Below are 25067 nucleotides of genomic sequence, written 5' to 3' on the forward strand. Positions count from 1 at the left end.
TGTCTGACAGCCAGATGGACACAGCGTCAGAGAGCAGGTGACTCTGCTGAATTGGAGGTGGAGAGACTTCATTGTAAAGGAAGACCAGGTTTTTTTTTTTTTACCCTTGGGAAAAAACACTTGACATGTCGAGTCGTTGAAAAGGCAGCGAAGATCTGCAGTGAATGTCGAGAGGTTTCAGTCGTGGGCCACAAACTGTAAGTCAGACCTTCACTCTGCAGTCAGTGGAAAAGTCTATTATAGGCAGAGCCTGTGATTCAGTGTCCTAATAGGATGTTCAGAAGGAGACATAACTGATGACCCTTGCGTGGGGGGGGGTAAGGCGATGGTCATTGGAGCAGCTTTCCAGATGACGGACGAGTGTGGGTGCCATGGCAACAGTGCTAATGAAGCTGTGATTTGGGGTGCGGGGTGGGCAGATGGCCGTAAATCTCTCACACACACACACACACACACAAATGACACAGAAACCTGCACTTTAAATATCACCTTGTTTTTATTACACAGACATACACAAGAGCGTTAGCAGCTCCACTCCCACTATTTTCTGTCCTCCTGTCTTTTCACAAGCTCTCTGTGATTGAGACGTTTTCCTGTCATGACACAAGCCCGGGGGCCCAAGTACTCAATCATGGGGGTGGGGGGGGGGGGGGCGCCGCGGGAGCTGGGGGACACACTTTGGTCACAGGTGATTAAACCACAGGGTGTTATGGCTGTTAGGAGGTTATGAAGTCTCACGCCTGTTACCTCAGCTTATGACTCTAAAGAGACCACATTTACTCAGCTGTGAACACCAGCGTGGGCTTTGCATGACTCAAGATTAAGGGCAGTAGAAGGCTTTAGCATAAATATTGACATTGTTGCATTTTTGTTGTTACTCTGAAGCACCTTTAAAAAGAAAAATGGCCTAGTGAATCAGCGTAGTAAATGTGGCCCTCCCAACCCTTCCCTGTGCCTCCATCACCTTGTTGGTTGATTGTGACACCTTTTGCAGCCCTGCTATGTGAAAATAAATAATCTACAAAAAGGAAACCACTCCTTTCCAGCAAACACAGGGCTATTAAAATGTACAGTCTCTGAAAATAAGCCAAAATGTTACTTAAAACTTCTTTCTCTATATATTTACATACAGAATCATATAAAACTGCAAAAAGGGTCAACTTAGCAGAAAGCCTAACAGCATTATAGAAATCATTAAAGCCCTAAAAGCTTCTCGTAGGTTTCAGCTAAATTAGCGATGACTGGACCGTAAGCAGGGTGTCAGACTCTAACGGCCAGCAGTTAACTTTTCAGCTCTTTGGTAACCAACATGATCCCTAAAAGACCCAGCGGACAGTAAAATAAGCTTTTCTTCTAATTTGATTTCTGCCTTTACATTTATAGATTTATACTTAACTCCCAAACACAAATCATGACATCACTTGTTTATTAAAACAATCTTTAAAACATAGTTTTTAAGTCACAAACAAAGAAAAAGACCTACGCACAGTGTAAAATCTATAAACTAAAATTCATTTAATAGAGGTTTTATGAGCCTTTTTTATAGAGTAAATGTGCTGTTTTGAGTTTTTTTGAATTTTTTTTACACTCAACAGTTATTTACTTCCTGGCCATCACTAGGTGACAGCACTGAGCCCTCTGCACTTCCTATGGACCACTGAACATACCAGCTCTGCAAACTAAACCTCTGACCTAAGAGCAGAAAGCAAAACCTGGCCATAACGGCAGCTCAAGTTGTGAAGTGGTGGAGCTGTCTGTTGTTCCCTGCCCTCGAGTTCTTTTCACAATATTATGTTATATTATTAACACTTCCAAACCATGGTGCTCTCAAACACTTTCCAGAGCCAACAGAAGAGAAGCAGAAGCTGAGAAAATTTACAAAGCGAGCGTGCAGCACGCCCCTACATTTCACTCTTGCCAACTGCCAAGCTACGTAGCACCACAGCAGCAAAGTTACAACTTGTGACTTTTCAATTCCTTCAATTCACCTAAGTTTACCATTTTAACCTTGTCCTTCAAAGAAACTAAAAGGTTCCTGCGTGTTAAGGACAAAATAAAAGTTAATAAAAAAACAGCAAAACAAGTGAAAAAACTAACTAAGAACACAAGGCGTTAAAGAAACACTATTCTTTTAACACAAAGGATGAGTCACCAAACGAAGGACAGAGTGAGAATCATGGGAGTTTTGAAAAGCTGCAGCAGAACCAGTTCTCCACTTCAGACTAAGTTCAGTCCGGTCCAGGAAGGGGCAACCTATGACCTCACATCAGGACCCGACATGTCCACTCCCTCAGAGGCAGCACCGAGGGGGTGGGGCTCAGGAAGGTGTCTCTAGAGGGCCGTCTATTGGCTCCTCTTCCTGCCCCCTACCTGGTTATGACGAGTGAGTTCCGCTCCCTGTATCTAAGGGGCAGTCCTTGCTCTTTAACTTCTGCTCTCTTTAGATAAAGTGCCATTGGAGTTATTGAGCACAGGGAGAGTCTGAGCCCTGGGTTCGGACAGACTCTCTGCAGTGTCTCCGTACTCGCTCTCAGCCAGCTCCCCCTCTCGCTCACAGATTACTGTCATTGGGCTGCTGAGGATTCGGCTGCGTGCGTTGTACTTGCTGCTGGCAGCAGAGGGCGGCGTGCGTGAGCGCCCGTATTTTAACCCGCTCATTGTAAAGGACGATGAAGTCGGGGAGGACAGAGCCAAGGCCTCGTAGCGGCTCCACTCATCTGTTGCCCTTTTACCACGGCCGGGGGAGGTGCAGGGGCTGTGCGGCGCCATCAGTGAGGAGGGTGAAGCAGCAGGCGAGTCTAACACTGACTCAGAGTGTGGTCTCTGGGAGCGAGGGTCAGTGGAGCGAAGCATCTCAGCGGCGGACATCCTGAAGCTGGTTTCTGAGCGGCTACCCTTCTTCAGGAGAAGGGCCTTGAAGGTGTCGCTGCTGGTGGAGGACTTGCGGAGGTTGCGCTGGATGGAGCCTGTCTGGCGGGGCAAGGAGGACACCGGCCCTGGGGACACCATCACTGGGGACCCGCCTGTCGGGGTGACGGGGGGAGACTGTGGGTGGCTCCCAGCCCGGGACTTGTCCTCCTCAGACTCCTTGCGACCCAGGACCTTGCGCTTCGACCTAGGGTAACATGTGGATAACCAGATTAATGACATGCTTAAAGAAATTGTGCAGTGAGTGAGTGCAAGCAGGGTTTTTGAATGTGAAGGGCAGTTAAATGTTGAACTGATGGAAGGGCAAGAAGAAATACAAGAGTTGGGGGCAGTTTTGTCAGGAAACGATCATCAAATCCAATTATTCAAATTGAAATTAGGCTGCAGCGTATGTGATTATCATATTAACTGAGCAGGAAGCAGCCTTTGGTAGACTGCCCAACCCAGCCTTGTGTTGTCATAGCTTTAAAAAAAGAAAAGAAAAACATTTGCACTTAAAATACTTGGCCATATGCATATGTGAGCACTGACCCCAGCAACCATGTGTCACAGCACAAATCTTAAAGATGTTAAATAAAGGGGAGCATTGAGTGGCGTGAATGCAAAAAAACAAAAAAGGGATGGCAATGAGAAGAAGCATTTTCATTTTAAAAAAAAATTCCAATGAGTTTTTACAAGAAAAGCTGCAGACGCTGCAACTCTGCAGGAAAGCTCAGACGCGGCACAATGAAATTAATCAAAAACACAAACTGGGAAAAGTGCCCAAAGCAGTTTTAATCAGACAGTACAATTCAGCCTCCTCTCAGCAGGGGGTATCCGAGTGGTTGACTACACCAATCAACCTACACTGTCTATAACTCCTGCACCAAAGCATAGCAATAAAGCTGCAACTGTCAATACAGGGGATTAGGGCTAGCAAGGAAACAGCTTTAGTAATCTGTGGTCCACGGGGTTGCACTGTGGGACTACAGTTGCTAATCCAAAGGTAGCATCACAGCGATGGCAGAAACAAGGCTTGCTAATTAAAGGTGAAGGGGCTACTTGCCACTTCGCACCTCTCTAGAAAGGATGCAGCCACCCACTGCATGCCCCCTCTGCACAGGGAGGGAGAGAGGAGAGGGGAGACAGAAACGATTAAAGGCATGAAAAATACAGATTATGCAATAAGGGAGTGATTTGATGCTAAAATTAAAGGGAGCAGTGAGACAAAATCCTTAATCCTCAGATTAGATCTACAGAAAGAAATTCTTCCATAAAGAAAAAAAAAACCTGTACAGAATATACTTGTGAAGGTCAAATAAGAGGGAGAACTACAGGGTATAAATGGTTTGTGAGAGAATCTAATTCTGCTTTCTGTTTTAGAAAGGCTGCAAAATATATGTCTGTGCCCTAAATTCAACCTCCATCTAGCGTCATCCCCTGCAAGCTCCCTCGCCACATCAGCATTACATAAGACTTTTGTCACACATATACACACGTGCACACTCACACACCTGAACTCAGTCAACCAAGACGGCTCCATACTGAACTCACGGTTTGTACGTTTGAACGTTTGTTGAATTCACAAATACACGGCCACACTGGAGAGGCGCTGATACCAATCTCAGTTATAGAGGTAAACAAGGCTGCAATTTAAGACACATCTCGGAGTGCTTGATCGATTTCTTTCTCTTGGCTGTACTTGGTTTGGGAGGATCTCCCTCCAGACAGGTTGTATTTTATGCTGCAGCTGTAAAGGCATTTCTCCGTTTTCCCAGAGAAAGAGAGGAAGAAGAGCGGGAACGAGGTGAAATGACAGAGTGGAAAACAACAGTATTGCACAGGTGAGAAGGGGAGAGGAAATGTGTCAGAGAGGTGAAGGAGGAACAGTTAGGGAGACAGAAAGAAAGTCACCACAAAAATTTGAAGGCTACAATCGAAACATATAATTTGATTTCTTAATATTTCAAAACAATGTATCTCAAATGGATTTTAATTTAATGACAGATATAATATGAAATGATAAGAGCCCCACTTTTTTTTTTTGCAAATTAGCTAATAATTTGTTTGTGTGATTATGTGAGTTGAGTTCATTCTTCGCAATTTTTGATTCCTTTCATTTTGACAGCACTGCCAGGAGTCGGTCATCACTTCCCACTTATCAAATATCTGTAAAATTATTCTATATGTTTTATACTAATGTGGTGCAATGGAGGAGTAGTGCAGTAAAGCAAGTGGTAAATAAACACAGGTCCACTGTGAGGTTTACTCACACATGCTTATACAATCCCGCCGTCCAATTAAACTGCACAATGAATCGCACTTGCCCATGTGATGTGTGCACCATAAATACATCGACAATCTGTCGCCAGCAGAAATAAAATCCCGTGAAATGAAATCCTGTGATGCTCAAGAGAACTCCGACTGCCGTTGCACGTGACCGTGAAACACAAACTGGCGGGCTGCATGAGAAATTTATGTGTGCTCCCTTTGAAGTACGTATGCAATATATGTCAGAGACCAGTGTGTACAAGAGAGATAGAAACAGAGAGAGGGAGAAAGACAAATCTCTCAGGTGGCCTCTAACCTAGATTAGGACCCGTGGGTGTCGAGTAGTTAAATAATGGATGAAGCAACTGCCTTTTTTTTTCCTGCTGAGAATGAGCAGCGCTAACGTGACTTCACTAACACAGATGCCTTGACAAACATGTGACTACTGACTCATTTTGCATCTTGAATCAGCCTCTTCACTGATCAGGAACAGAAAAAGCCACTCTAGGCTGGGAGACTCCAGAGACCAGCTATTTGACAGATGTGTATACTTGCAGATGGGACAGCGCTAAGTAAAGTTATGACTGAGGTGGAGGGCAGAGGAAGAGGAGGAGAGGAGGGGGACGGAGATGGAAAAAGAGAAATCATTGGTTGAAGGGAGAGAAGGAGCTTGGAGTTCAGGGTAATACATTGTGGTTTATGATGGGGTGAGAAAGAGGGAATGAGATGCAGACAGAGAAAGAGGGGGAAGGTAGAGAGAAAGCTCAGTGTAATAAATTATATATCAGGAATTGAAGCAGGTCAAGAGCAAAGACGTTGGAGTAGATGAACAAGTGACAAGAGGCGTAAAAGAGAGAAATGCATCATGGTACCTGTGAATGGCGGCAAAAAGGTCCTCAGTGGTTCGGGGTCGCGTGGGAGTCGGGGTTACCATGTTCTCCTCGGAGGCCCCGTTAGCTGATGGGGCCGGAGACGATTCAGCCGTACTGGAGTAGAACACCTCACCTGAGACAGAGAAACATACAAGTTACATTCACAAAGTTACAAGAGAGTAAACACACATACTTCAGGTTTCCTCAGTACAACACACTCATGAATCCACCATCCATTAACCTGGCTGTCTATGAAATCTGAAGTGGTACAGAGGAGGTGTTGGACTATCTTCTTACATTCTCTTTCGGTTTCTAGATTTCCTCTCTTTTCTTCTCCTCTAGTTCAGCCTCTTTTCTCCTCCTCCTCCTCCTCTGAACCTCCACGCTCACGTCTGCGCTCCGACTGCCTGAGCCGCTGCAGGCAGTCTCACTTTACGCTCTCCCCATCCTCCCCTCCATCCCCTTACCAGATCTGTTCCACCTCCCCTCTGATATGATGGAGCCCCTCCCCCCTTTCCCTCCAAACACGAAAAGCATCTCCCCCCGGACACTTGCTGCCCCCCCCCCCGCCCTTAGCTCAGAGAGAGAGAGAAAAGGGATAGATAGGGAGCAGGACAGAAAGAGAGGGGGCTGAGTAGGACAGACTGAAGATCAGAAAAGAGGAGAAAAAGGCAAAAATAAATATTTTGAAATAAGGATGGATGGTGAAGAAGTCGAGTAGACAGTAGAGGCTGAGGTGTGTGTGTGTGTGTGTGTGTGTGTGTGTGTGTGTGTGTGTGTGTGTGTGTGTGTGTGCGCGCGCGGAGGCGGGGGTGTTGGGGGGAGCAATGCAGGGAAAAAACGATGGGACAGTAGCCACAAGAGATCTCTGCATGTGAAATGTAGAAGAGAGAGTAAGAGAGGATGAATTCAGATTGAGGAAGCTGCAGCAGTGCTGTCCCAGTGATAAGCAGTCTACTCTGCGCTATTTTCACAGTTTTCAAACCTTTAAGAGCTTGTGGTTTCAAGTTTGGATCCTTTGCTTCGGAGGGCAAAATGAATTTTACGGCCTGAGGAGCTGGCCGCACAGCTAGCAGGCAGTGGCATCACTACTAACCATATAGGATTATGGTAATGAGCTTAACTAATAAGTAAATGAAACTTTTGAGTGACACCATTTAAAACTAGTGTTCTCTCTTCACATGTTCTGCATGATGATAAAAATATAAATCTATTTCAGTCAGACTCACCAGTGTCATCCTCCTTGGAGCTGATGGATCCAGTCGTGCTACTTGTTCCATCTCCTCCTCCTCCTCCTCCTCCTCCTCCTCCTCGTCCTCCTCCTCCTCCTCCTCCTCTTCATGAGCCTCTCCATCAGTACACAGTCCATGGTCAAGACTTGACTGGCTGGCGGAAACAGAAATGTAGGACTCGTTCTGGGTGACTGTGGATGTTTCACTGCTCTCTGCTAGAAGCTCGAAGCTCTTTGAAGTTTCCTCGGCCTCCTGTTGCTCACTTTTACGCTCGTTCTGTTCTTCTTGCTTTATTTGTCTTTGTGGCGCATCTACTTGGTCTTCTGTTTGTGACAGGCTGGTTGTATCCTCATGCTGCGATGGAACCTGTTCATTGATTGGTTGGGGGCTAAATGGTGGGAGAAAAGAGATTTTGGGTTTCTTGGAGACTACTGGGGGCTTCTGTTTGACCGGAGAGCTTTTGGAGCTCTGTGGGGGACTGGGAAATGATTCCTGTCCTTCAACTTTTTCTTTTCCGTTTAAGAGAAAGTAACTCTGATTCTTGGCTTTTCCATTCATGACAGCACTGTCTGGTGTGTCATCTGTGATACTGCACTCAAAAGACAACTCTTCTAAGAGCTTTGACACAGGTGAAGGTGAGCAGTTACGTGAATCTTCTTCTGGGGAGCAGTTTGACAGGTGTATCACAGTGGGATGCTCCATGGAGTATGACTTCTCCAGGGCCAGGGGCTTTAGACCCTGAAGGAGGTCCACCCCTATTTCCTGAGCTTTGGTGTGGTCTGAATTGCCATTAATCTTCTTCTCTGGCAGTTTAACAGAGCGGAGCTGAACACTCTGCAGTGCAAATGGGGTGATCAGGGGCTTAGGTGAATTTGTAGGGCTGTTGGAAAGAGCTGGTTTCAGAGCATCTTTCACTGCCTTCACAAAAGATGGGGAGGAGGAAGGTTGGACAAAAGCAGGCAGTGGAGGAGGTGGAGGGGGCCCCATGGAGGGGACGGGAGGGGGAGGTGGAGGGGGAGGACTGAAGCTCCCATTGAAGGATGAACTGGGGTGGATTAGCATTTCAGGGGATGGAGGAGGAGGGAATTCTGGGGAGGTGGAGCAAGCAGGGGGTGGGCTCAGAGTTGGACCCTGTGGAGTGGTTGGTAACTGGGGAGCTGGCGGGGGAGTGCCCGCACTGGAACATGGCGGTAGAGGGGGAGGGAAGGGTGGAGGTGCGTTGAGAGGGGTGGTGGGAGCTGAGGAGGAGAGGGGCAAGGGTGGGGGTGGTGGAGGGGGAGGTCCGGAGCTTTTAAGTGAGTCCGAGGTGTTGGAGGAAAGGGAGGTGGAAGAGGAGGACAGGGATACAGAGGAGAGGAGAGATGACTTTCTCTCGGGCACTTTGGGCTTAGGCCGGCTGCCCGAGGGAGACATGGACCTGACAAATGAGGGCACTGGGGTTCCAGCTGTGGGGGTGTTGGACTGACTAGAGTAGCCGCTAGATGGGGAGGTCAACCTATGCACCCTGTCTGGTGAGGAGGTGGACATTTTGGGCTTCACTGCCACCCTTCCCTCCTGACCTGGAGCTCCAGGGGCCTGGCTGTTGTTGAGAAGCTCGCCTCCATTCTGCAATTCTCCTGGGTGAGCCCCAGCCGACATGTTATCAGTGGCATGAACCGGAGGGGTCTGTGCCCTCTGGTCTCCATGGTTACGAGGGTAGTCCATGTAGTAGCCCCAGGAATCAGCATAGTCTGAGCGCAAGCTGCTGGTGTCACTGTGAGCAGGCGTCACGTGGCATAGCGAGTAAACATTAGACACACCGCCACAGTTGGTGTTAGCTACTAGTGATGCTGCAGAGCTACCTGCACTGATGCTACTCTGACTGCGTGGCCGTATCACCCATGGGTCATCGTAGTCGCTGCTCGGGCTATGAGAGGGTGAAGAAGGTGAAGCCACTTTTCCTTTCCCTCCTCTCAGCCCCATCTGTAGGCTCTGCTGCAAGCTGGCAATTAGAGTCTCATTAAGCCTGGCTCTGTTTGGCTCATTAGCACCGCTGATGGCGCTAACGCCTCCAAGGGGCTTTTTCACAGAAGTCTTGCGTCTAAGAGAGTCTGTACGAGCTGGGGGCAGCGGAGGCTTTTTGGCCTTGCGGAGGGAGATGCTGCGGGAAAGAGAGCGATCACTGTACAAGCTTCCAGAGTCTTCCTGATTGGCCATCTCACGGCACTCGTACATGCTGTGCCGGGTGGCCCGTCCAGGTGCTGCACCATGCCCACTGCCATGGCTGCGAGAGCGCAGGCCTGAGTCCATGTGCATGGAGGTGTAGTATCCATCATTGTCTTGGGAATAGAGGGAGCTGGAGTCAGTAGTGGTCCTGGAGGAGAGGTCCAGGCTGCTATACAGCTGGTTTATAGGAGTGGAGCAGCTGGAGGTGAGAGTGCGCTGTGGAACCACCACGTTTTCTGGCGTGTCGTAGATCCACTGCTCCTCTGACAGACAGGATGGTGGCGTGGGAGCCAAGGTGCTGTGGCTGTGTATACTGCTGTCCGAGTGCCCTGACTCGCTAGCAGGTGCTTCGACTACCAGACCACCATCCTTTGGTGTATGAGTGGGGGTAGAAGTGGCCAAGGCTGGGCAGGTGGAGCTGTGGGTAAAGGCTGTTGGACTGGAGATCATGGGGTCAGTGCTGGTGGAGGAAGCCAGACTGAGCGGACGAGCTGTGGGGTAAGCTGAGGCTGGGGAGTGGGAGAGCTGACCGGAGGTGTTGAGGGTAATGACCTCAGAGGAGCTTGACATGGTGGCATTAGGGATGAGTGAGGTGGAGTAGGCAGCATGTGGAGAGACCACACATGCTGGACCACCAGCCCAATCACTGGCCTGTGTCCCCCTCACCTCCTGAGACTTGGGCCTGGGCAGGGTGCCTGTCCTTGGGGCATGTCTCATGTGCACCACTGTATCGTCAACCTGAAACTTTCCAATCTGCCTCTGAGGTGTAGTTTGCTCCTCTGACTTGATGGGGGTGCTGCTATAGATGGGGTCAGCGCTGAGGGACACCCTAGCACCCTGTCGGGGCAGACTGTGAAAACGGGAAGGGTCTCTGTTAAACTGTGGCAGCATCAAGATCCCAGAGCTGTCACTACTCGAGACGGATATACTTCCTGTTGAGGAGGAAGCAGAAATGCCAGCCATTTGAGCAGCAATTCCCTGTCCTCTCTGAGCCCGGATTCTTCTCATGGACGGGGGTACAACCTTTACTTCTTCTGTCTGACAGCCAGAGTCTCTGGTCTCTGAACGTCTGAGCATTGAGTTGACGCTCCCAACTCTGCCCAAGGTGGAGTACTGTCCCGGGATGAACATGGAATGCGGCCGTAGCTCTCCACCGTGTCCTTTTGCTATGTCAAAGGAAAAAATAAAATAAAATAAACATGTAATTGAACAAAATATCTTGTTTTATCTTCTTGCACAACTACCCTTCTCTTTACTCTCTATAACTTCTTCAGCCACAATGCCTTCTGCTCTTCTGGCTGGACTGTTAAATAAACTGTGCTCACATGGAAGCTAATTCATTTGATTAGCTGTAACCCTCTCATGCGTTAATAACTTCTGGTCTTCTTCATTAAGGAGGAAAGGGTATAAGGGAAGACAGAGAGACTCCTTCCTGTGCTTGTCCTTCTATTCTGGCTCTGGCTCAGTCCGATATATACAAATACGTATAATACCCTGGGGTATAATACCCAGGACAGGCAGCTGGTATGAGGCAGCCAACAAACAAACACATAAATGGACACAAACAGTGCTGACATGGTCATGCATTATCATACAGGGCAGAACAAACAGCAGATACATACAGAGACAAGGACGCACAGAAATGCAGATATCACAGAGACAGACAGACAGACACACACACACACACACACACACAACACACACACACAGAACATACCGGCTTGTAAACAAACAATTTGAAGAATGAGTTGTTAAACGGGAGATGATGTCTAGTGTGTCTCCCATCTGTGGTGCCTCTCCTGTTGATGCTCATATCCCAAAACATAGATACACTCTTGCGTCCTTTCCCCTCTCTCTCCCCTGTCTCTCTCTCTCTCTAAACCACACATACACTCTCTTCCTCCTTTGCTAAAAGCTGGACTGACAGCTTGGCTGCTGCTGCGATAGATTAAGCTGCAGGTCTACTTCGCAAGCAGCTCTTGTGCAAGGAGAGGGAGGGGATGAAGCACTGGGACAAATACCCCGGCCCAGTAATCATGACATTCAGAGGATGTCGTCAGCTGGTCACTAACCAGACTTTAAAGCTCCTTTCCTATCAGCCTTGGTGATCTTATCGCACAGAGAAATTACATTCTCCTTAAACGCTGCTGCTGAGCTCAGAGACGTGTAAATAAACATCACCCATGCGGTGCTGTCACCACAGCGTCAGCTTAGTAAGCTTAGTGCTCGCTTAACACTCAGCTCAGCTGAGTAACGAAGGGTAGGCGACATATGAAACTTCATATTTGTTATTTAAGATTTCGAGGATAATATGTTCTAAAAAATGACGAGGGTTGTGGGGCCTTTTTACTGTAGGTGTCCATGATCAAGGGCCCATTGTCTCATAATCCGTACATGTTGGTAAGTAAGGCACACATAGGACATGCTAAGATTATCAATATGGCTCCAGGATTAAGGCACAGACACACAATTAACACACACAACAGAAAAGGGACTGCAGAAAGTTAAACTGAAAGATTATGGCACAATACGCATTTAAGAATGGCAAACCCTGAACTTAACTTCTCCTACGTGACATAATTTTCCAACAGGGAAAGTCTAAAATGTGTTTATATGCATAGGGCAAAAATAAAACCACAAAACTACTTAAAAGGATTTCATAATGGGTTTCTGGCTGTGGATACAGTTAAACAGGGTGGAGAAGAACAAATGAGGACACTTGGTATAAAGAACTGAACAGGGAAAGACTGAACACCTGCAGGGCCTTGATCCAACACTGTGGACTTGCACATGTCATTTACTCCCTCTCGATATGATTTCCTCAAGAGCAATACTGGTGGGGTGGGTTCATTCGCCACTCAATGTATACAATTAATGGATAAAAGCATAAATCCATAGATAGTATGGTTATAGGGATGCTTTTCCAGAGTGTTGGTACAGGTCTGTGGACAGTAGAGGGCAACATATTGCCCCACAGTGATCCATACCTAGCTCATGGTTGAAGTTGTCAGGCAGCCCTGATATAGTCTTTCTGCGTTTGACCTTCTTGGGCCGGCGGGACACGGTGTCAGTGTTAATGAGGGAGCGCCGGATGCTCGCCTGTCGGTCAAACACTGCCCCTGGTAGCCGGGAGGGCGAGAGCAAGGCAGGCAGACACACAGGCAAACAGCAGTTGGTTAGTTGGAAGGAACAACCTCAACAACATGCAAAGGTTTTTTATTTTTATTTTCAAGTTGAACATGCAACATCAACAGGAAAAGAAACCTCAAGGGTCAACCAAATTATGAAAAAACATTTCCCTTTAGTGGTATGTAGCCATGCAGATATTTTTGTTTTATTTGGCTCTATTAAGAACTGTTCACAGTGAGGTCTGCATTGGCATGTTTCTAGAAATACGAGTTGCTGTTGATTCTTTCAAGTAATTATTCAATACTGTGAGCGCCACAAATAAAATCCTATTTACCTTTATTTATTGGGGTAGAGGCATAAAGCTCAGAAGCAAACTAAACTTAGGCAAATACAACCAAAAGTTTCTGTGTTGCATTATACCATTAGAAGAGAAAATGTGTTTCAGTCATTTGGGTGAGCTGACCCTTTAACGTTCATCCACCAGCCAAAATTGACCAGCCATTTTCACTTATTTACTCGTCAAGCTTAATTATTAAAACAAAAAAAATTACTAAGGCACTGGCCAATCAAATGTGGGCTGGCAAAGAAAACTTTACATTTTTTGGCTGATGGTTTGTGTTAATTTCCAACTCTGATTGTAAGTCTCTGAGAGATGTGTGGAGTGCATGCTCTTATCACAAACACACACATGCACAGGACAGATATGAGGTGAAGCATGCACATACACACAGTCAGTCATTCATTCTTCTTCTTAATCTTCTCAATCTCTTTCTCCCTCTTTGTCCAGCTTCCCTGAAGGAAGAGCAATATCTTACTAACTGTTCTCCTTCCTGCTATTTGGCTAGCTCGTGACAGCCTGCAGGCATTAGGGAAATAGAAATTGATACGAGGGCAGATAGTGTCCATCACATTCCCCCTCTCAAAGTGACAGAAATGTCCCTGAATGCTCTCTGTGTCTGCATGTGTGTGTGTGTGTGTGTGTTTCTCAGTAATATAAAGCGACAGGAGACGAAGTCAACAATGATTTGTGTGGAGTGAAACCACATTAAACACTCATTAGTGTCCCGGATCGCAGTTATATTGGCCTTGACAACAGCAAAATTCAGATGTTGATACTGAACTGACATTTTTTGAGTCTTTGGGCTGTTGTTCATCTGTTTTACACCTTGTAAAACATATCTGGCTGGTGTGAGTTTATGTCTTATTAGTGAAAGATCAGATAAGCTACAGTGTAATATATTAATCACCAGAACTGTAAGAATGAGATGTTATATCTAGAAGGATGTGTGTGTCTCGTGCGTGGCAGATAGCACTGAAAGATGTGACATGCTAACAGGGGAATAGCATCGACACGTTTTGCTGTGTTCATCTGTCAAACGCACTGTGATCTGACATAAAGTCAGTAAAAAGCCTTGACCCTTGGATACGATTTTCACACACAAACGCTCGCTCACACACGCATAGAGGAAGGTGAAGGTCAGTCTGCAGGAAGCTTGATGGAAGAGAAGAATATACACAGAGGTGCAGGAGGAGAGGCAGACATCCATGATTGACACGTACAGTTTTTTTCCTCTGTGGGTGACTGGATACAGTAATACATTAGTCTCTATCTAGTTAGCCACAGAGGGTTGATTAAAGGAACAGTCTGACATTTTTGCGGGTTTTGCCCATTCCTTTTTTTGCTGCCTTACTGAGAATTAGATGAAAAGACCATTTTTTATTTGCCTCGCTAGCTGGCTTTTCATGTAGTGCCACCACCAGGTCAAAATTTGCTTTTGTCCAAAACTTTGACCTGCACAACTAATGACATTACCATCAGCCTCAGCTGTATTTTGTGTTTAGTGTTAATTAGCAAATAATAGCATGCTTACACACTAACATGGTGAACATGTATTCAACTCACAGACATGAATTCAATGTTGATCTCTCATTAAAACAGCAATCAAGCAAATTTCCAAAAATGTCAGAAAAATCCTTTATGTTAAAGAAAACCAAATGTGTGATTGGTGGTAAGAGGTTAATGTTACAGAATAGACACCGGGGATGAATGAGACCAGATCAAACTCAAAGCAGATTCATCTTTCTACGTTGCTATCTAATATGGAACTAGAGTAACAGGAGATTTTCCACTACCAACACTGATAGGGATTGGTCGCTAGTGATTGGGAGATGGACAAAATAGTTGGATGATTGCGGTTGCCAAGAGGTCATACCTGTGACGTTGATGGGAACTATGTCTGTGGGCACGGCCTGGGCCGCCAGCCTCATCTTCTCCTCTGGGGTGGGGAGGGGTGTGCCTTTGTTCCATACAACCTGTCCGTCAACCTCGTACCCCTCTCCTCCCTGCGGGGTCTGGGGCCTCAAGGAGAGCTGAGATTTGTCGTCCTCAGCTGATGAAGCTGTGGACTAGATGACAAAGAGGAACAATGGGTTAACAAGACATTAAACATCAAGTGGAGCAAAGAGAGAGAAAAATAGATAATAAGAGAGCAGACACAGGAGGAAAGGAAAGGTACAGGAGGAGAGAAATTATAGAAACAAGAAATGAAAAAAGAAAAGAAAAGACAATAAGACAGCAAGGCAATTGAGATAGAGGGGAAGAAGAGAGTCAAATGCAAAGGGAAGGTGAGAGATGAAACACAATGTGGAGTAATGAATGCCAATGGAGTCAAAGATTTGTCATATTGTATTAGAGCACAGAATTGATGGATAAAGAAAAATGTCAAAACAAAGTGTCAAGATAACAGAAGAAAATGAATAGTGTGAATAGAATATTATAGAACAGAATATAACTTAATTGTCCCAAACTATAACTGACAGACTGTACAGACTTTATTGACACACACAAACAAACTATAAAATATTACTATCACTGTGACCTTTAGAGGCTTGTGGTGCTGTAAACATGTTTCACGATCAATCAAACCCAAATGGAAACACACACACACTCGCACACACGCAAACATCTATCAGAGTAAACCGACAGAGCGTTTTAAAGATGGCAGGATAAAAGCAAGAGAGCAAAGCGAGGACAAAGAGAGAGAATCACTCATGCATTTAACTGTTCACACACTAACGGTTCTCAATCCTAAAGTAGAATTTACTGCAGAGAAGCAACAGAATGTTTTACTGCAGCATCCAGGCCTAAAATTGAGCTGTTAGTCAACAGAAAACCAGCTGTCAATGTCCATTTGAGATTCTGAGATCTTTGGTTTGTAATCATGAATAAAGATCGTTTGGAGAGCACGGTGAACACAAATAATCCCAAATTGTTCCGTTTCTAGGTCAATTTCAGAGGCAAAATTATTCGTCTTTACTTTCACTGGATCAAACCAAAAAGCCTGGCTGCATCTGCAACAGGTTGAGCTTTGCCACTATGGGAAAAAAATCCTCAGTGTGATTTGGTTTGTCAGAGATGGAAAATTGTTGGAATAAAGTTGTCCAGAATCTCCCAAATACATACAGCAATCATTCCCTTTGTCCATTAAGTATTAGACTGGCTAGAAAAGGATGGCTATTAGTGCTTTCATACAAACCACACATGGATGGATGGATAAATGGGGGGAGGCAGAAAAGGGGATGATGTAAAGAAAGACGTAATGACAAAATAAGCTAGACCTACGAGTACATGTTTTAGGTGACTTGCAAAGCTTTTCAGATTTAAAGCTGATAATTATTATTATTTATTTGGAGAAAATAAATTAGAAAGTAAAATAAGTAAGGGAGACAGAAAAGTAACTTGTGTAAACAAAGGAAAACATGCATTCTCATTTCTGACCACTAGATGGAAGACTGACACTGTTTAAATCACTGGAGGTGAGTTGCCATGCACTGAATTGGCTGCAAAGCACCGCTGTGCACACATGATCAAATGTAGTGATTGCTAGTTTCTACACCTGGACAGTTGTGTGTGTATTTGTGTGCAGTGTTGTGTGCTGTGTTTGTGCATATGTGTACCTTCTTATCATTGTCATCCTCCTCCTCATCCTGCAGGCTGCTGGTGGACTGTAAGGGGTCAGAAAAGGTGGGACCCTGAGAGTAGTACTGAGAGCTCCGAAAACCATCTTTCCTCAACTTGTCGCATTCTGCAGGAAGGGGGGGGGGGTTGAGAGATTTTACATAGATAAAAAAATAATGGGATCTTTGTCTCAAACTGGATTTCGTTGAGCTTTTCATGTTGGTAACCTGCAGGCAGATACACATTATGATCACGAGACTATACTTGAAAGGATTTTGTCAGAAACCACCTCACTACCTGACAACAGAGCTGTTGTTGAGTGTGATATAGAAGAGTTTCTACAGGTCACACTTGTCCTTTCCTTTGCTGATGTAAGATACATTTATGTACCACATACAGTCTGAGATTGTCAATTTAACTTAAATTATTTTTTATTTTTATAATTATTTTAAACATTAAACTCTGAATCACTTACTGTACAGGCTAACTTGTGCATATAATATTCAAAATAAGTCTGCCAATAACACTATAGTAGGAAGGATGTGTGAAATCTAATCTATCTATAGGACACACACACACACACACACACACACACACACACAGACATAACTGTGTAACACTTTCAACCCATCAACTGTGTCTGGGTGTCAGTCCCTGTTGGATGCTGCCAAGTGCTGCTCACACCTCCTCCGACACCACCTGCTGTGCCGGGTTGTGATGTATGTGTGTATGCCGATGTGTGATAAGAAGAGTTTATAAATGAATGTGTGTGTGTGTGTGTGTGTGTGTGTGTGTGTGTGTGTGTGTGTGTAACCAGAGGAGGGGATATCAGTTGCAGGCTGTCACACACAGATGGCAGAACTGTCCCTCTCTCTCCTCCATTCCCCCTCTTTCTCTAAGTGGGCATTTAGCAAATCATCTCTCTCTTTCTCCCTCTGCAAATGTCTACTAGTGCATCCTTTGTCTAGTCTTGTAATAGCTAATTATATTCACATAGTACCGGTACAACTAAAACACACAGTAAAGGGTTTTTTGTGTGTGTTTACTGATGCCTGTAACCTCAAGGATAAAGGGCAAACCTTACACCTTTTTATTTTAAATAACTTTAATACGATATTTAAACATGTCCGTCTCAACTATATTGGTAGCATATCAACTGACAAGCATGCATGAGTCTTTTATGTCTTTCTCTGCATATTATCCCTGATCCATACAAATGGGAAAAACCTCCCTGGTCTTTTATCTTGCATCTTTTGGGAGTTATTCAGTATGTGACGCACAATCAAAACCCCTTTTGCTGACTGACATACATGTACCAAAGCGCATGCACGTCACTCCTAGCCTGGCACCTCAGAGATGCTGCTTTTGATCCCTTTTATGTGACATCTCCATAGCTAATTACAGCCCATCTATGTGGAGAGAAACGCTGGTGCATGTATAATACTGTCAGTTAATGGATCCTAATGGGGCTGGCAAAGGTAGCAACTGTAACGACAATCTGATGTGGTAGCGGTCTGGAAGAAGGGATTTCATGATGATAATGAGGACGATGACGGGAGGCAGAGCCGTTACGATGATTGGTGTTGTGTGATTGGGGATGGTTGATAAAATAAATACGCCTTGATGAGCCGCTTGTTGGTAGGCAAAACTGAAGGGAAGGGACAAGAGAAGATAAGCAGAAAGAATGAAGTATAGAAAAAGTATAATGATTTAAAGAGGGTGTATCTGTATCTTTATATATTCTAAAGTGACAAGTAAATTAGTAATTGACCTAAAGTTGCCAAAAGAGAGTCCCTGAAGTGGCAGTATAATGTAACTGAGGGAAATGTCTGGTTCTTCAGCCGCTAAATGCTCCACTGTGTTCACCAGCTACTCGCTAACTGTGGTTGTCTGCCGTTTGGTGTCAAGTGGGTTTTTAGAGCTTTTAGCTGAAAACAGCTCTATAGGAGTGGAGAGAGTTAACCAAAACAGTAAAGTTGAGGGCCGGAGAGCTCAACCATGAGTTGAAAGTTACTATAAAGCCCCTTAAAACTGAGCAGTGCTGCAGATTCAGGTGACAATTCAGGTGATAGATTCAACGCTGTGAACGACTCCTTTTACATTGTCATGTGATATGTTATTAAAAAAATAGCTTTAAATTGAATTTAGTTAATTGTCAATGCTATGTAAAGCTGATCATGATAATGAGAGTCTTTGCTTTTCTGTCTGACCTCAGAGCAGGAGCTTGAAAGCAATATTTGTCTCATTAAAATCTATCCTTAATCATAACTGAAAGACATCATTGACTACACTAATGCGTATTTCTTGGGATAATACTGACAATAATCATACGACTGTTACGTAACTTCCCTGGTGTATTTCAACCTGTTGGCATGTTTTCTGTAATTTACCAGCCGCCTGAAAAAGCCTCACTGCTAAACACAAGCTGAAACCCATGTGAGTGTGTCAAAGGAACAAAGAGTAGATGCACATTGTCGTCTGATTGGTTATTGATTAGTAGAGAGCAGACTCGTGTAGCTTGCTGTGCCACGCTGGTGGCACTGGATTTAGTGACTGGTTACATGTGTATTAGAGCATGGGTTGACCTTGGTTTAACTTCCTGATATAACCTCTTATAAAATATCTTGTAAAAATACAGTTATTACTATTATGGAAGTTTAAAGAGATAGTAATATAGATTTATTTGGCCATGTTTTATTAAGAAAACACTAAGTCTAATTCCTTAAGGTGGGGCTGTAGTTAGGTGTGTAACCTCCACTCTCAACCTCCTGTGAGTGGACAAGGAATGAAAGAGTTAAAACACACACAAAGACTCAAAGCGACATCACATGTGCTCTTATTGGACACCTGTTGTCTTTCAGTTAGGACCCCTGGGGCTGGGTGGTGGTGACAGGATGATGGGACAGTGACAGGATGTGGGGGGGGTGACTTAATCCAACCTCCCAGGTGGCATTTGTGTGTTTGCGTACCTAGCAACATCAATATTGCAGGAAGTAATATGCATATGTGTGTGTGTGTGTGTGTGTGTGTGTGTGTGTGTGTGTGTTAAAGCAGGTGACTAATGCTTTACACACTGTAAGCATCAGGTTACAACCGGCTTCTCTCCATTTACCTTTCTTTCTTCATTTATCAGTCTTTTTTATCTGCTGGCACACTAGGTCACCTGTGCATGTAAACAACAAGCCTTTACTGTAACACATCCACCCATGTACGCACACATACACACCCATATACACACACTTGCCTCTCAATCCGTTATCTGAGAAATGAGTGGATAACACAACTTTCCCAGGAACTCTCTGCAAAACAGGTGCCAGCATTTACTGGTGTTCTGTTCTGGGAACGTTGTGAGAATATTACAAATGTGTCACTCAGCTGTGACTTAACTCCCTGTGTTTGTTTGACAAAAACGCTGTGTCTGTTTTTCTCCAAGTGTACTGGACAAACAGGACGAGAGGATCTCACACTGTTGTGTTGTTGGCTAAACTTTGGACTGAACACAAATTACAGGTTTGGGCATTTTTACAATGTAGTAGATAAACACAGCTGATCGCTTCCTTGACGACCTAACAATGACGAATGGGATGACATCCAGCAACATTCCCATAAGTGAGATTTGTCAGTGTGTATATTATGATTGATTTGGCTGATATGGATGTAACTGATTTATTGAAGATAGATATGGGTATCACCTAGAAACTAATCTGAACTATAATTCCACACAAACGTTGAAATTAGTTAGTTGGACGTCAGGAAATTAACATGCAACAGGTTAATAATCGAATAATGGTATTTGTCACTTTTCAAGGAAGAATTCTCAAATGTGAAGAGTTTTATACTGTTGTAATTAATTAACAATTGCATAAAACTGAAAAAAAAATCTATTTGAGTTTTGGACTGTTGGTTGGACAAAACAGGACACTTTTACCCTATTTTACCCATTGCAGCACTGGAGTCCCTGAGCAAACCTGAGCATTATCATATTACCTCACCTACCTTGTTTCAATAGCCAAAATACGATTTAGATTCCAAAAACATGAAAACGTATTACTTTTACTTAAAGGTTGTTTTGTTTTATATGTGGCTTGTGAAATTGTCAAAGTGCACAAGTGTCTAATGAATTCTTAAAGTGTGGATGGCTGTGGAAGTGACGTTTCCCTTCATATGTTGTTATTATTTATCTTCTTTTATTTTATTTTTATTTTTTTAATGTGAACCTGAAACAATGAGAACAGTAATCACCTTCTCTACATGAGTGGCAAATGATTTTATCGTATTGCATCCCGTCAAACTCTCTAATTTGAATGATCTTTACCTCGCAGGGCGGTCTTGAGGTTGACTTTGGCCTGGCGGTGGAGGTCTTCTACGCAGGGCGGCCTGCTGCCTGGCAGGAAGACGTTCTCCTGCTGGTGCCACGGAGCTGTGTAATGAACCGTCCACTTGCTCTCCTCATCCAAGTTAGACACCGCTGCAGAGACACAAAGCAGGTTATAGAATTTAGTTAGTCTTGAGTTAAATTTCCAATGTTATTGACGCTAATGGATCTCCTGAAGGATCTTTTAATACTTCAGAAAGTTGCCATGGTTTCAGAAAACTAAAAATAATCCAGCCACAGTTTTTTTTTTTTAAAAAGAGCTCACATGTTCTCAAACCTTTAGAAACAGTAAATCATGGACTAGAAAATGTACACATAGTACTGGCTACTGGAGGGATTTGTTTATATTTGGCGGTGAAAAGGAAGGGGAAGTAGATTGAGGTGCTTTGCATCAAGGTGTCAGGCTCCACACCAACAACATGACACATATCTGAGACGTCACACAGTAGGCCACATAAGTTAGAGGGGGAGGATGGGGTGAATTTGGAGGGAAACACTAACAAGATGATATCCAGCTCAAACAGCCTACTAAAACCTCATACCTTAGAAAAGCTAACTTTTACTCTGAGAAACAATACGGCAAAATAAAACACTGAAATAACAACACTGGGCACACCAAGCACCTAGCAGCACTCATTCAATGGGTTTAACATCAAGCTGGATAAACATACACGGCTGGCTATCCAACAATCGTTTCTTTGCAAGACAGGAAAAAGAACCCTTTTCCTTGTTTTTTTGTAATTTTCTAGTACACTCTTCTCAGACTGACCTCATTATAGAAATCTTAACAGGACAATATGGACTTTTCTCTTGCTACTGGTGGTGGAGTGTAATAGTGATGATCCAGAAAGTGAAGCTTATTCCCATGCTGCATTTGTAAGGTACTAAATACAAGTGTCAGCAAAACGACCAAGGTAAATATCAGTATCAACAAACACACACACACACTTTCCAGAAAGTAGGCTTACCAAGGGAGCGAATCCAAGCCAAAGTTGGTGATCGTGGATGTAGGACTATCTCCATTTAGACTGCTATTGGTTTGTCCCTGACTTCTTACCATCACAACATGTCCATCTGACTGGGACTGTGAGGGAGACGTTGGAGACACCAGGAATAAGGGGATGGTCATGAAAAGGGGCGGGGAGTGTGTGGACTGTTTCAGTGCTTCTTAACAGGTGCTAATGAGACATAATAGGATGCATAGTGTGTGTGTGTGTGTGTGTGTGTGTGTGTGTGTGTGTGTGTGTGTGCGCCTCTGAGGTAGAAGTATAGGGTGGGGTGCCTATAAATGCAAATTGGTCGTTGGTGGAAGTGTCAAACTGTGTGTAACTGCTTTGATATAACGTCTAATAGGCTTCAACACTGGCCATCTTAAAAGCTCTTCTGTGACCAGTCCAACTGTGCTTATTTGTTGCTAACCCATGTGTGAGCAATGAGTACAGCAAAGTTGAACATAGTTCTATGGATGGATTTATAAGGGACAGTCCAGTGTGCCAAGTCCTGCTGCTGCTGGTGACTAATGGCACCTTAACGTCCCTACAGCTCAATGAGGAACGGGTAGCCGTTAACTGCTTCTTAAGCAAAGGTGATGGGTCATTGTGTTTATTCATGTTCACACTCACTGTTACCAAACACTTCTTTCGTTTTATTTCTTCATTCACTTTCTCTACCTGTGTCGTTGGTGGTTACACATGCTGCAATGCAGCGTGTCTGCACTGGTCAGAATAATCAATCAAATACATCATTAGGCAAAATTCCTCTGACCACAAGTCCGGACTGGAGAAGCGCATGAAACACACAGCTGCCACAAAACCCACTAGCACACAGTGGAAGTGGAAATTGAAAAGTGAAGGTTAGAAAAGCTGTGTGAATAAGTACATCCTTAATTCAGCTCACCTGGCTAAATAAGGGTTTTACATAATCCATTTCTTATGAAACCCATTTCTACTATTTTTGCTCTCCCACACACACTGAGCACAGGTAACCCTCCCCCACCCTTTTTTCTGACTATGGGGTGTGTGAATAGACCTCAGTAAGGCTATAGGCAGACCAAGGACATGAGGACTATGGACACAAAGCCGGTATTGTCCCTCTGCATCAGTCTCCACATCAGGCTTTTCAGTGCCACAATACGCCCTAGCCCCTTAAAACACACACACACACACACACACAGAGAGGACTGTGGCACGAAAGTCTTTTCTCTCAGAAGTCTACTAATCCCTCTGTCTATTGACATCCCAGCTCTCCCTGCGTCCATTAAAAACCGAAAACAGCAAACAGGGGAAGACTCTGAAATACACAAACAGGCTGCAAGGTGCATCAGAGCTAAACATGCGGAGGCTACACATACACACACACATACACACACACACACACACACACACCAGAGTTATTAGCTTTTATGATCAATAATCTATGTTAATCCTGAACTTGGCCCCCGATCACCCACCAGCCAATACAGTATTGACTTCATGCATAAAACAACTTTCTGTGTTTCATAAGGAGGAGCAGAGGGTTGGTTCAGGTCAATGTTTGAGATATAACTTACAATAAAGTCATGTTGCAAAAGTGTAAAACATCTTAGTTAATAATTATTTTGCCGGATGCCCGATTGGCTTATTTTTTTAACCTCACACCCAAATTAATTTGCAACTTTCTATTTCAATGTCTAAAAAGTTTGTGCACTCTTGATATTATGAAAAAGCTAGTCTCATATTGCCAGCTCTTCCTCCACAGCGCTGCGGTAGAGGGTCTGGCTAGTCCACACAGCATTCCGGGATGGGAGAAAAACGTGCTCTGCTTTATTGGCATTTCTTTAAACCAATCACAATTGTCATGGGCGGTGCTAAGCGCCGAGCGGAGCCACGGTGCCGCTGCAAAATAGCCTCGGGAAGGAACTTGTTTTGGTGGAACATACGTGTACGTTCAAAAGTTGTTTTAGTCGTGCAACAGAAAACTCAGATTGGACAGATAGTCTAGCTAGCTGTCTGGATTTACCCTGCATAGATCTGAGGAGCAGTTAACCATAGTCCTCATAAATTGACCGGAGTTTAAATTCCAACACAAAGAAAGCGGAAGGTAACGGACATCCGTCCGAATGAAGGATATTCGGTGGAATTTCCGGAGCAACGGAGCAATCCTGGAAGTGTAACGTCATAGATATAGACTTTGAAAAAGCTAAGGATACGAGCTCTGCACAGTAGGGAGTTCACAATCCTCTGGACTGCAGTGAAGGACCAAGGTACTCATCTGAAGAGCAAAGTGCAGGCATGTGCAAGATGGCAAAATAAGACGTACAAAAAAGCTGAGCTAATGATTGACAATATCACCTCAGCCTCGACTGTAACACACACTATAAATACACCTGAGATTAGAGTCAGCACAAGCAGCTTGCCCTGCATCAACCAGGTCTTTGTTAAACATCCACACATGCTTAATACACAGCCATTAATACAATAATTATATAGCATTGGAACATTAACTAATCCTCCCAACCATAATCTACTGTACATGCATGGCACACAGACCTCGTATGGTTTCCTTTAAAACCAAGATCAGATTATCTGAAACATTTAGAACTAAATAAACATTTAAAAAACTTCTAAATTGTTCTAAGAAGAAGGAAAAAGGGCCAACTATTTCTTGTAAAGTAGCTGTGATTCTAAATGCTTCCAGCTGCTACCTTTACAAATGCTGTTGGGTCATTTAGTGCTAATAGTTGTCGGCTCTGTGAAATCTTGGCCCAATGGTTACCTGGTAACAGGGTGCAACAGAGGGTTTCCCTGGGCTAACAGAGGCAGCAGTGAAGCAGTATGCCCACAGGAAACCATTAGTTTGTATTAAAATAATATACAAATCATTGAAGCTGCCGTGCGTCCACTTTTGATGCAGAAAAGTCTTAATTAAGCGATTTAAAAAGGCTATTTAAATGAAGTAGAATTGAAACAAATGTAGGAAATTCAGACACACGTGAATACAAATCCTGTCAAAATGATGCAAAACAATACAAATTCTAATAAACTGCCGCTGTTCATTTTTCTAGTTTTCATTAGGAGAATATAAATCCAAACTACTTATACACAACACATTAATGATCAACATAGAGCAGAAGTAAACAT

General features: G+C 44.2%; 1 protein-coding gene across 1 annotated transcript in view; it reads right to left on the bottom strand.

Annotated features, from left to right (window-relative positions):
- Window positions 1–477: 477 nt before the first annotated feature.
- LOC144532986 (NHS-like protein 1) overlaps window positions 478–25067 on the bottom strand; it is a 60194-nt gene continuing 35604 nt past the window's right edge. The window contains 8 exon segments of the mRNA XM_078273975.1: window positions 478–3115; window positions 6051–6183; window positions 7280–7325; window positions 7328–10653; window positions 12475–12606; window positions 14830–15022; window positions 16574–16701; window positions 20890–21042. Coding sequence (XP_078130101.1) covers window positions 2425–3115; window positions 6051–6183; window positions 7280–7325; window positions 7328–10653; window positions 12475–12606; window positions 14830–15022; window positions 16574–16701; window positions 20890–21042 — 4802 coding nt within the window. The 3' untranslated portion in view covers window positions 478–2424.

The sequence above is a fragment of the Sander vitreus genome, chromosome 18 (assembly GCF_031162955.1).
Source record: "Sander vitreus isolate 19-12246 chromosome 18, sanVit1, whole genome shotgun sequence".
NCBI lineage: Eukaryota > Metazoa > Chordata > Actinopteri > Perciformes > Percidae > Sander > Sander vitreus.